Source organism: Choloepus didactylus, chromosome 1 (assembly GCF_015220235.1).
Source record: "Choloepus didactylus isolate mChoDid1 chromosome 1, mChoDid1.pri, whole genome shotgun sequence".
NCBI lineage: Eukaryota > Metazoa > Chordata > Mammalia > Pilosa > Megalonychidae > Choloepus > Choloepus didactylus.
In genome coordinates this window covers 94,451,165-94,463,999 of record NC_051307.1, presented here as the reverse complement: position 1 = coordinate 94,463,999, position 12,835 = coordinate 94,451,165, and the positions used below count along the sequence as shown (strand labels likewise).

At 35.5% G+C, this 12,835-nt stretch overlaps 1 protein-coding gene across 1 annotated transcript in view; it reads left to right on the top strand.

Annotated features, from left to right (window-relative positions):
* RNF168 (ring finger protein 168) overlaps positions 1-12,835 on the top strand; it is a 66,698-nt gene that overhangs the window by 32,440 nt on the left and 21,423 nt on the right. Inside the window, exons 2-3 of the mRNA XM_037837628.1 lie at positions 9,969-10,045; positions 11,799-11,978. Coding sequence (XP_037693556.1) covers positions 9,969-10,045; positions 11,799-11,978 — 257 coding nt within the window. The remainder of the gene's footprint in view (positions 1-9,968; positions 10,046-11,798; positions 11,979-12,835) is intronic.

Sequence of the window (12,835 nt, the reverse complement as noted above, 5' to 3'; positions counted from 1 at the left end):
GGTAGCCAGTTTGTTCATGCCACTCCCTTAGAGAAGATAGCATCAGCCTTTCCTTTCATCAAGTGTCCGATTGGGTTCCAGAGATCCAAAATACTTGATTCAAATTACTTACCAGCTCAGTGGTTGTTTTGGTGGGGAGACTGACTCCTAGAGCTTCCTACTCTGCCATTTTGCATGACATCCAACTCTTACCTCCTAAATGGGAGTTTTCTTTGAAGAGTATCAGGTACTTTCATACTGTATCACAAAAGTCCAATATTATTTATTGCAAAGGTTTCTGTTAACATGTTTTCATATTTTCAGGCACGTTGCACTATGAAGAATTTCATAGCAAATAATTTGCCCCCTTATTTAGGGTTCTTATGGTGAAATTGGTCTTGTAGAAGGTTGTAGGAAAGTTTGTACATGGGTACTATTTGCTTTATTGCTACAGTTCTCATGATTTTGTTTGCTTTGAGACATATTTGCATTAGATTAAGTTGAAATTCCCAGAGATTCCTTTAGTTGGAATTATCCTTATCTATGTGTAATGATACCATTAGAAGAACTCCAATTTGGGGATATGAGATAGTTTAAGAACATTTTTGTATTTTCCCCTTTAAGAATTCTAGTAAAGCATTTAACATAAAGTTTGCCATCTTCACAATTTCGTAACTAGGTTATTTATGTTTTAGAGAGAGTTTTACATTTGAGCTTCTCAAAAAGAATCCCTTAGGAGGAAAGAATGATTCCTAATCTAGAATACCTAAATTTCCTTGCCAGTTTGCAACTATCATACTAATACCTGTGGGCAAGAATCACAAATGGGTTGCCTAAACCCTGGCTAAAAATTTGTTGAAGAACAGAAGATTCATACAGTCTCAAAGTGTCTTCTCATTTATTAATTACAAAGGGGAAAGAATACAGTGGAGAAAGATGGCTAACAATAATCATGAGAAAACAAGAACTCAAAACTACAAAAAATAATCTGTACTTCAAAAATGGTAATGTCATAAAGGCAAGGCTAATAAATTGTTCTAGATTAAAGGAGATTAAAAAGACATGACAGCTAAATGCAATGAGTGAGCCAAATTAGATCACGGATTAGGAAATGGGTTGCTATAAAAGATATTGGAATAATTCTTGAAATTTAAATATAGATCATATATTTTACTACATAGGTAAAAGTATTTTGTCAGCATCAAATTCCCTAAATTTAACTGTATTATTATGTAAGGACAAGAAAATTGTCTTAGGAGGTAATATGCCTAAGTATTAGTGAAGGGTTATGATCTATGCAACTTACCCCCAAATGGTTCAGAAAAAGGTATATATTTATATGTGTTTGTGTATATATGTGCATATATTCACACAAGAGAAAGATAATGTGGAACACTTAACACTCAAGGAATCTAGATGAAGAATAAATGGGGATTTATCATAGCAATTTTTACAGTTTTTTGGTAGTTGTGAAAATTTTCAAAACAAAAAATAGAGGGAAAAGCAATTTATTTGTGAGAAGAAAACTCATTTCTGTGATAATGCAAGCAGAGTCAAATCAACAGATAGAAGAATAATTTTATAGTTTAACTCTTTATGTTGTGTGTTTTCTTTCCTTTTAAAAATTTTTTTTACTTTGAAATAGTTTCAAACTTGCAGGACAGTTGCAAAAATAATACAAACCCAGGATAGAGAACTCTAAACATATCCCAATTCCCTCAGGTACCCATATCCACCAGTTTCAACTTTTTGCCACCTTTGCTATATCGTTCTATCAATTTACCTCTCATTTTCTGAACATTTAAGAACATGTTGCACAAATCATACTCCTTGAACACAAAATATATGTCCTGTATACAAAGATATTCATTTATGTAATCACCTTAAGTGCAGTTATCAAATTCAAGAAGTTTAACATTGACATAAAACTTTACATTTTATATTCCAATTTGTTCATATGTCCCAATAATGTCCTTTTGAGACTTTCCTCCTCCATTCTTAAATCCTGTCCAGGATCATGTATTGCATTTAATTATTATTGTTTGTTTAGTTGATCTTTTTGTTTGTTTGTTTAATTGTAGGAACATATATACAACATAAACCATCCCATCCCAACCCCTCCCAAGCATACCATGCAGTGGCATTAATCACATTCACCATGCTGCCCTACTCTCAAAACCATCTGTTACTAGGAATTTCCTTTCATCCCAAGCAGAAACCCTACACTCATTTTGCATTAATTCCCCATTGCCTCTGCCCCCCACCTCTGATAATCTGTATTCTTTCTGTCTCTGTGTTTGCATATTCTATGATATTTCTTTGTGGCTACCATGGGGCTTAAATTTAACATATTGAATCTATAATGATGTCATTTCCTTTGATACCAACTAACCTTCAGTAGCCTGCATGAACTATGTTCTTACACTCCCCATGTCAACTGTTGATTTATTATTACATCTTAGGCATTTGCCTTTTAAATCCTGTAGGAAGTAAAAAATGGAGTAATAAAATAAAAAATGCAATAATACTGGAATGTATATTTACCCATGTCATTATCTTTACCAGAGATCTTTATTTCTTTGTGTGGCTTCACTCAGTTGTCTAGTGTCCTTTCCTTTCAACCTGCAGAACTCCCTTTAGCATTTCTTATAGGGCTGGTCCTAGTGGTCACAAAGTCCCTCAGCTTTTGTTTATCTGGGAATGTCCTAATCCTTCCTTCATGTTTGAAAGACAGTTTTGCTGTGTATAGAATTCTTGATTGGCAACGTTTTGCTTTCATCACTTTAAATATGTCTTCCAACTGCTTTCTTGCCTCCATGGTTTCTGAAGAGAAACTAGCACTTGATCTTATCGAGGCTCCCTTGTATATGACTCATTGCTTTTCTTGCAGCTTTCAGAATTTATCTTTGACATTCAGCAGTTTAACTGTAACATGGCACAGTATGGGTCTATTTGGGTTTATCATGTTTGTAGTTTGTTGGGCAACTTGGACGTGTATGTTCATGTCTTTTGTTAAATTTGGGACATTTTTTGCCATTATACCTTTGAATATTCTCTCTGCCCCCTTCTGTCTGTCTCCCAAAATATGTATATTATATACTTGATGGTATCCCACAGATTCCTCAGGCTCTGTTTACTTCATTCTTTTTCCTTTCTGTTTCTCAAACTGTATGATTTCAATGGTCTTACCTTCAGGTTCGTTGATTCTTTCTTCTGCCAGCTCCAGTCTGCTGTTGAGGGAATTTTTTATTTGTCTTCATCTCTATTTGGTTCCTTTCATAAATTCCATCTCTCTGTTGCTATCCTCTTCATATTCATCTCTCATTTTCCTTACTTAGTTCCTTGTCCATATTTTACTTTAGCTCTGTGAGAGCATATTCATACTCTTGTTTGTTTGTTTGTTTTGGTTTTGGTTTTGGTTTTGGTTTTGGTCTGGAAGTCTTTGACCTGTCCCAGGCCTGATCTCTTCATTGATGATTTCCAATGCTTTCATGTTTTCCTTTTTCTGGGCAATTGTTTCCTGCTTCTCTGTATGTTTTATAATCTTTTGTTGAAACTTGGACATTTTGATATTTTAATGTGTTATTGCTGGAATTTAGACTCTGAGGCATCTGTTCCCTAAGCTTGTATCCAGCTTTCCTTGAATACCAGGAGCTAATAAAACAAGAAAGAAGGAAATAAAAGAAAATACCTATCACATAGTCTTTTCAGATTGACCTGTGTGGGTGCTCTCCTTCAGAGCTCATCCATAAATAACTTTAGAGAATAGCTTCAGGTCAAAATATTGAATCCTTCCTGGTCCTTTCTGGGCATGCACATGTGGCCCTAAGAATTCCACTGTTTACATGGATGTAAATATCTTGTCTTTCCTAGGAAACAGTTTCCTCACAGTCCCAGACACCGCACTATATATCCACAGTCAGCAGTCCCTTGCCCCACACCGCCATTAGACTGCTCTCCCACAGAGTTCTGTGAGAGAGTTCTGTGAGCCTCCTTCTACGCAAAGGACAATTTCTGGGACAGTGAGTCCCTCAGGCCACCACCAGGCAGATTGACCAGACATAAACATGCTCCCAGTATGTGCACAAGGGTTATTCTTCTCCCTCTGGGAGTGGAACTGGGGATCTGCACTGGGAGTGTGGGATGTCTCTGTACTGAGCAGGTGAGGGGTTAGGGGAGGAACTAGCAAGGGTGTCATGATTTTGTACTGCTTTTAAGAAGCCTTTTTCTTGATTCAGCACTCGCCCTGATACTGCAATCCTTTATCTGTTTTCTGGAGCTTTGAGAAATATGCTTCTGTCAGTTCTTGCTGATTATTCAAAGCTTCTGTGGAGGGACAGAGCCCTGAAGCTTCTGACTCTGCCATATTGATCAGGGTGGGGCCTACATTACATTATTTATTTTAAAAATTTTGGTCCAATATTGTACAGTCACTTCTTTAATTAACTTGTGTTCTCTCTTCAGAATAAAATAAAAACTATTAGGATAAATTTACTTTAACGAATCCTGGCTGCCTAGGAAGAACACCTCCTGCAAGGAAGCAACATTAAAACAGTTTAAGCGGATTACGATAGAAGTTTTAGAGGTAACCAAAACTGAGAAATGTTGTTTCCAACAGCTGTCATAGTCACTTTATTCTATAAAATTTAATTGCTCAAATTAATATTTCTTTATACACATAGAAATTGTTTTAAAATAGCAAATTATTGTAGCACCTAAATGTTGCAGGTGGTTGGAAAAGTTACTGATTTTATTTTAGGTTTACCTTGTGTACAAATCAGTAAATATATTAAGAAGAAATTATTTAGAACCTTCAAAATCTCACCAGTATCATGTTTAAAAATTTTTGCAATTCCCTTCTTGCTACAGAGTAGTTAAGCATCTTTTCCTCTTCTGTAAATTGCATATTCTGTGACTGCATGTTCCTTTCCTTTGCTCATTATTATAGTGCCTTTTCTTGGTTGATCTGTAGGAGTTCTTTTTATATTTTGGAAATTAATTCTCTACTATTTTATGTACTTGCAAAGAATGCTTCCAGTTTGTTTTCTGTTTTTAACTTTTGTGGTTTTGTCATCATATGGAAGTTTTGATTATTTGGGGGTTTCTTCTGTCCAGGCAGTCTGGTCCATTTTAAGATTTTAAATTTGTCTCTTGTATTTTCTTCTCATAATCTCATTTATGGTTTGTTTCCATTAATGATGTTTAATCTGCCAGGAATTTATTTTTAGTATTATTTGAAGTAGGCATCTTAACTTTTTCCCCCTATGGATTGCCAATTATATCAACACCACTTGGTTAATAGTCTGTCCTTTCCCCGGTTTCTTTAATCATATGCTTATTTTCCAGAGCTGTTTTGGGGGTTTTAACGTTTTCACTATGTTGTTTATCTACAGCTTTGTCAGTTCTACACTTTCTTAACAGTGCTTAATTTTATGTTTTGATGTTTAACAGAGTAAATCTGTTTCCTTTATTCTTTTTCTAGGTTTTCTTGGATATTTTTATTATTTTACTTTAGCTAGTAAGCTTTTTAAATAATAACAATAAACTTGAAATCCTCCCGATTTTAGTTTCCCAGCTGCTAAAACAAATACCGTATAGTAGGTTGGCTTACCAACAGGAATTTATTAGCTCACAGTTTCAGAGACTAGAAGGCTTGCTTCCTTCTGGGGTCAGTGTCTTCTGGTTGACCAACAATCTTTGGGGTTCCTTGACTTTTCTGTCGTGTGGCAATGCATATGGCTGCATCTTCTTTATCTTCTAGGTTCCATTGATTTCCAGCTACTGGCTGTTCCCTGCGGTCTCTTATCTGTATGTCTGAATTTCATTCTGCTTATAAAGACTCCATAATCCAGATTAAAGCCCAGCCCCATTCAGCTGGGTCATACCTTAACTGAAGTAACATCTTGAAGAGATCCTATTTATAATGGATCCACACCCACCAGAATAAGGACCAAGACCAAGAACACAACCAAGGTAGTTCAATCCGTACATACTTCCTTTCCAATTGTCTGCAATCATTTGATATTCTACCACTCTCCCCTCCCCACTCATATGGAATTTCACTTGAGAACTTAAGTAGCTGGGGATATTTAAGCCAGAGGCCAACAAAAAGTTGTAAAATACAGTATTCCCATATACCACCCTATTATTAACACCTTGGGTTGGTGTGGTACATTTGTTACAGTTGATACTAAAATTGATAAAAGCACATTTCTATGATTTTACTATTAACTATAATACATGGTTTAACTTAGGGTCCACTGTAGTGCAAATCCATGGATTTTTTTAAAAATTTTTATTTTAACCATATTCAGATATATATTGCAATGCTGATAATTAACATTCACAATGTTGTGCTACCATTACCACCAACCATTACTGAAACATTTCCCATCATACCAGATAGGAACTCTGTACATTTTAACACTTAATTCCCTATTTTCTGTACCCACCATGTCTTTTTAATTATTTATTTATTTTTGTAAAGAAAGTTTTATTGAAATACAGGCATCACAGTCACTGATTTATGTCTGTGGCTGCTTTCATACTACAATGACAATTAAGTTATTACAACAGAGACTGTATAGCCCACAAAGTATAAAATACTATCTGTATAACCCATTACAGAAAAGTTTTCCAACCCCTAACCTATAACATCTGATAATAATCTTACCTCACTGCATATATTCTACCCTATTTTTTATTCCTGTCTCTCTACCTGGACTTTGTTTTCAGGCCTGTGTTTTCAGGAACCTTATACTTTTCTTTCCTATTTTTTCCACTATGTTGTCTCTAATTAATCTTCTTCAGTGGCTCAGATAAATGAGAATTTAGCATATTTCCTCCCTTGTTCCCTATGGAGTTTGATCATTGTTTTTAGTTCCTTTATTGCAGCATTTGCAAATTGCTGGCCTGCAGGACATATGAAACATACAGACAAGTTTTCTGCCACCCATCCAATACCAACATTTAATACTGGGAAATTTCACACTAAGATCAGGATTTCTGAATGCTCTTAGAAGAGCAAAAATATGACCTTGATGTGCCTGAGTTTCCTTATGGAAGTAATCCGCTGGAGTTGAATATCCGCTGCCCCTTTAAACAGGCAGATGTATTTCTGTTCACCACAAGTTCTTTTACTTTTAACTGCTAGACCCCTATAGACATTTGAGTTTGCAATTCCTGGTATATTTGTTATCTCTGTAACTGTAAAATATTTACACCTTTATTTCTTATTTCATCAACCATTGCCAGTGTCTTGGCTCCCCATTTGTAATATGGGACTATTAATAGTGCTATTCTTATTTAAGCTCTCCTCCTCCTTTGTACCTCACAACTTTTGTCAAGTATACTTTTACATTGTCAGAGGAGTTGACATTTAAATTTATTTCAATAATCATAAAATCATGATTGATTCTTAAAGTTGGAAAATTCAGTGAAAAAAGATACTTTTGAGCTTATGATTATATTTTCTTAATTTGTGATTCTTTTTCTTACTGAAGTTTCTAATTGATTCTCTTTGCCTAAATCATATCCTTCCCCCAGGATAAAGCTGAAGGCTTCCCTTCTGGAGCTCTCATTCTTCCTGCTCCAGTCTGGGCTTTTCGTTCTTTAGACCCATTGCATTTCTGTCTTCCAGAGACTTTCCTTCTCTGCTCTCTTAGGCTGGATCTAACTGTGAACTTTATGTCTTAGTCTTGCTTGGTTTACTCCTTTAGTATTGTGGAACACATCCTTAAGATACTTCTTAAGAAAAATGTTCGGCAGTACACATTCTGAGTTTGCATATTTGAAAATGTCTTTGTTCTTCCTGTACATGTGACTGACAGCTGGGCAGGTGTTCCAGTTTGCTAATGCTGCCTTTTTGCAAAACACCAGAAATGGATTGGCTTTTATGAAGGGGGTTTATTTGGTTACAAAGTTACAGTCTTAAGGCCATAAAGTGTCCAAGGTAAGGGGGTACCTTCACTGAAGGATGGCCATTGGTGTCTGGAAAACCTCTGTTAGCTCAGAAGGCTCGTGGCTGCTGTCCATGTGTTCCCGGGTTACATTTCCAAATGGCCTTCTCCAGAATGTTGCTCTTGGGGCATTTTGTCCTCTTGTAGCTGCAGCTCCTCTTCAAAATGTCATCCCCAGTTGCTCTCAGCTCTCTTGTGTTCTTCTAAGTGTCCCTCATGGCTGTAACAAGCTCATTTCTTCTGTCTGAGCTTATATAGTGCTCTAGTAAACTAATCAAGGCACATGCCGAATGGGCAGGGCCACACCTCCATGGAAACTATCCAATCGGATTTATCACCTACAGTTGGGAAGGTCACATCTCCATGGAAACACTCAATCAAAGAATTACAGTCTAATCAACACTAATATGTCTGCCCACACAAGATTACATCAAAGATAATAGCATTTTAGAGGGACATAATACATTCACATTGGCACAGCAGGGTATAAAATTTTAACTTGAAAATCATTTTCTCTCCTGTCTTCGAAGACACTGCCCCATGCTCATCTATTGCATTCATTGCTGTAAATGAAAAGTATGATTTTAGACAGATCCTTATTTCTTTGAAGAAGGTGTTTTTTTTCCCTCTTTCTCTTTCTCTAGAAGATCCTGGGATTTCTATTTGTCCCTGGTTCTCAAATTTTACAGTGTTGTACATAGTTGTGGGGTACCCAGTTAACCCTTGTTATTCTGCAGACAGATCCTTCAGCTCTACCAAATTCCCTTGTATTATTTCTTGGTTTATTCCTTTATTTCTGTTTACTTTTTCCCTTCTATTTCCTACAGATTGGAAGTTGGACTCCCTGGATTGAGGCTTTATATCACTCATCTTTTCTCTGCTTCTTTGTCTTTTTCTTTATGGAGTAATTTTTATCTTCAAACTCTCATTTTTTATTTTGAAACTGTAGTTTTAATTTCTAGGAGTTCTCACCTGTTCTCTAGATGTTCCTTTTTATAGTGTCCTGTTCTTGTTTTATGGATTAAAATTCCCATCAAGTTTTCTGTAGAGATACAGATAGAAAGATAGGTAGATACGTATAGATTATTCTCTATTCCTGAATTCCTTTTTAACTCCAGGGTGTTTTCCCCCTATTACTATAGCTTAGTTTTTCTCTTTAATCCTGTAGGCTTAATTGAAATATATAATGACCGTTGATTTTGCTTTCATTTTTAAAAATGAAGCCCTAGCAAAAAGATCTCTGTACATGGATAGGATTGGTGACTGGCAGACATTGAGGGCAAGTAGATGGAAAGCTCGCCATTATGATTTGCCACCCGTAACTGCCAGATTATTGAGTGCTTTTCTCTGGGTCACCACAGCTTACATTAGCTTCCTTGGCTCTCCCCATACAGTTCATTTTCTTTAAAGAATACCTGTGAATGTGTATGTGTGCATATGCCTACATATCCAGGCAAAATGTCTACACCCAAGAATTCTGATTGTAGAGTCTATAAACTTTGAATTCTCCTGTTTTCAGTTCTATACTTTTTTAATCTGGACTCTATATTGCCTTGAGTTTTGGTGCCTGGACTGCTTTCTAGGTTGATGGAGCAGATCGCTCCCTCTGTCTACCACCTCAACTGTAGCCTTCTCTTCCAAATGTTGCATTTTCCTTCATTGTCCTCTATCAGTCACTTGTCTTCCATCAGATCCCATTTTCTAGCAGTCTCTTATTTACTGATTGACCCCCTCCCCTAATCTCTTTGTTTTTGGGGATTATGTTCTTTTTTTATTCCTTTACTGTTATTTTACTAACAGTAAAAAGTCTAGAGGAAGGGTTAAATATATGTACTCACATGCTATTTTGAACTAGAATACCTCTGATCTTCAAAATTGTAATTACATGAAGCAGATATTGTTATAGCTCTTAATAACTGTTCATTTTAATTTTGCATTTTTATGTTAATGTAGTTTTTATGAAAGACCAAAGCTAGCCATAAGATTCTGTGTTGCCTATAGTATTATTTTCTTTTTTTTGATATGAAACAGTTGATGATTATCAGCCAGTTCGTCTGTTAAGTAAACCTGGGGAATTGAGAAGAGAATATGAAGAAGAGATAAGCAAGGTAGGTGCTGAATATTCTTTTTTGGAAAAATTCTCTGTGTGTTTTCAGTTTCAGATTTTATGTATAGTTTTATGTGCTTAAATAGAGTATATATTGGAATTTAAATAATTTTAACGTACTTCATAGGTTTCAATTTTTACATATGTTCAAAATAGTTAGAAACTAGCTTTTATTAACTTATGCATAATTGGTGCTCTTCCCATAAGGAGATTTTTTCATTTCCCTGAAGCTTGAAGCTTAACAGATGAAAAAAGGATTATGGGTTTAGATGAGGCAAGCATAAAGGGTTAATTGTGAAGTACCTAAATACTTAAGTGAAGTCTTTGAACTGAAGAGTCCTAGTACTCCTCTGTCCTCCAACTGTCTAAATCAGCACTGTCCAATAGAAGTACAATGTGTGCGCATGTGTAATGTAAATTTTTCTAATGGTCACATTTTTTAAAAAAGGTTAAAAAAAACAGGTGGCATTTATTTTAATATTATATTTTACTTAACCCAATATATCCAAAATGCTATTATTCTACTATGTAATAAATATAACGATTAAAGGATTTTACATTGTTTCTTTCCTGCTGAGTATTCAAAATCTTGTGTATTTTGCAATACATCTCAATTTGGACTAGCCAGATTTCAAGTGCTCATTAGCCACATGTAACTAGCCACTACTATGTATTGGACCATATAGATCTAGAAGAACTCATAATAAGTAATTAAGAGAGCCTATGTAATTGTCAGCTTATTGTCTAAGCAGTGTGCTAAGTAAGAGCTTTACAGGAATTATTTAATCCTCACAATTTAGTGAGAACAGACTCTATTGTATTTGGAAGCTTTTGACTACAAATAAAACCCAACTTAAACTACCATTTTTAAACCAAAAGAAAATTATAACTGGAATTCCAGTGGGATTCTTTGTTGGTTTCAGGCTAATAACAGGATGGCTACAAAGTTCTGAACCTCAGATGCACCCACAACAACATTCAGAGGAAGAAGAAAAGGTCTCTTCCTATGGTTTTCCTTTAAGAGCAAGAAAACAACTCAGAAGTCCTTTAGCAGATGTTCCCTCATGTTTCATTCCCTCAAATTGGATCAAGGGCTTATTCTTGAACCAAATCCTTTGGATTGCTAAAGTGGTTCTTGTTATCATTTCTATCAGGCATTATAGTTTAAATGACTGCTAGCATGGCTTTAGATTCTAGAATCTGGGTCTGCGTTCCAACTCTGCCCTTACTCATCTATCCCTCAGTGTCCTCCTCTGTGAATCAGAGATAATTATAATAGCCATTGGGGTTGTTCCTTCAGCATTTGTTCCACTCTCGCCCACTCTGGGGATTGATCCCAACTCGAGGGATAGTCCCTGATCTAAGGGTGTAAGTCAGTTTTATCATTTACTAGGGTTTGGTTCGGGAACTAGATCTAAGTCAGACAGCATATAGCACTCTGTTAATTGAGGAAGGTGTTAATAAGAAACACCTCCACAAATGTGTGACCATGTAGTAGAAACTGTGATAAGGACTAAGGAAATAAGGTATGAGGCTATGATCAAAATTACATTTTGCTGATCTAGAAAGACTTCTTAAGGAGCCTTTTTGAACTATCCTACAGGATTTACCTCTCCAGATCTATATGTAATTTGAGATGTTTTAATTCCTGCCAGTTTGTTCTCTTTTTTACTTTTCTTTTACTTATCTTTTTATGAAATACTCCAAGTGTAGTAAAAAGTTCAAGGAAGGATTGTGCTTTATTATTTTCCAAGGTGGAAGCAGAGCGACGAGCCAGTGAGGAAGAAGAAAACAAAGCCAGTGAAGAATACATACAAAGATTATTGGCAGAGGAGGAAGAGGAGGAAAAAAGACAAGCAGAAAAAAGGCAAAAAGAGATAGAAGAACAATTGAAAAGTGATGAAGAACTGGCAAGACAACTAAGCATTGATGTAGTAAGTTTTAGGGGAGAATTTTGAAGTATTAACATTTCTGTTGCTTTGACTAAGTGGTTTTCAAAGAACTGAAGAGATGATCATGATAAATACAAGTTCTTTCCAACATTTGTGCTGTACTTCAAGTAACTTAAAACTTTTTTGCATATTGTTATATATTTCCTCTAATCCAAGTTAAAGAAAGAAAACCTTTTTTATACATTGTTAGTAAATTCAACTTATGTAGGAAGGCTATTCAGTGAAAAGTAAAAGCTACCTTTCTTCCCTCTCCCACCTCTCCACTCCCATTCCTGTTCCTTTACATCAGTTTGTTTTCCCAAAGGTAACCACTAGTAACAGTTTTTTCTAGCTTTTTTTCTTGTTCAGCTAAAAAGGATTGTACCAGTCACACTGTTTTGCCCCTTGCATTTTTTCACTTGATATGTCTTAGAGATTTTTTCATATCATTACATACAGTCTATATAATTCTTTTTAAGAATGGTGTAATATTCCATTGTTTGGATGCAAATTACTTTTAACAAGTGAAACATTTTAAGTGCTATAATAAACCTGGATTTTATTATCTTGTTGTAAATTACTGCCTAGGAGTAAAAGAAAGGATAATAAAACCTATACAAAGGATCCAGTGGGACCCATTGGTTTGAAAGAGACTGGCAGAATCACCTTTGGTTTTTTTAAAATACAAATTCTTATACTTGCTCTAAGTCTACTGAATCAGAATTTCTAGGGATGGGACTTAGGGAATACTACCTCCAGAGGCATCTAGGTAAGTCTGATGTACATTTGAGTTGGAGAGCCTATGCAAACTATTCCTCTGCTTTCAAACAACAAATATTTTAAAATATACTTACCAAAAG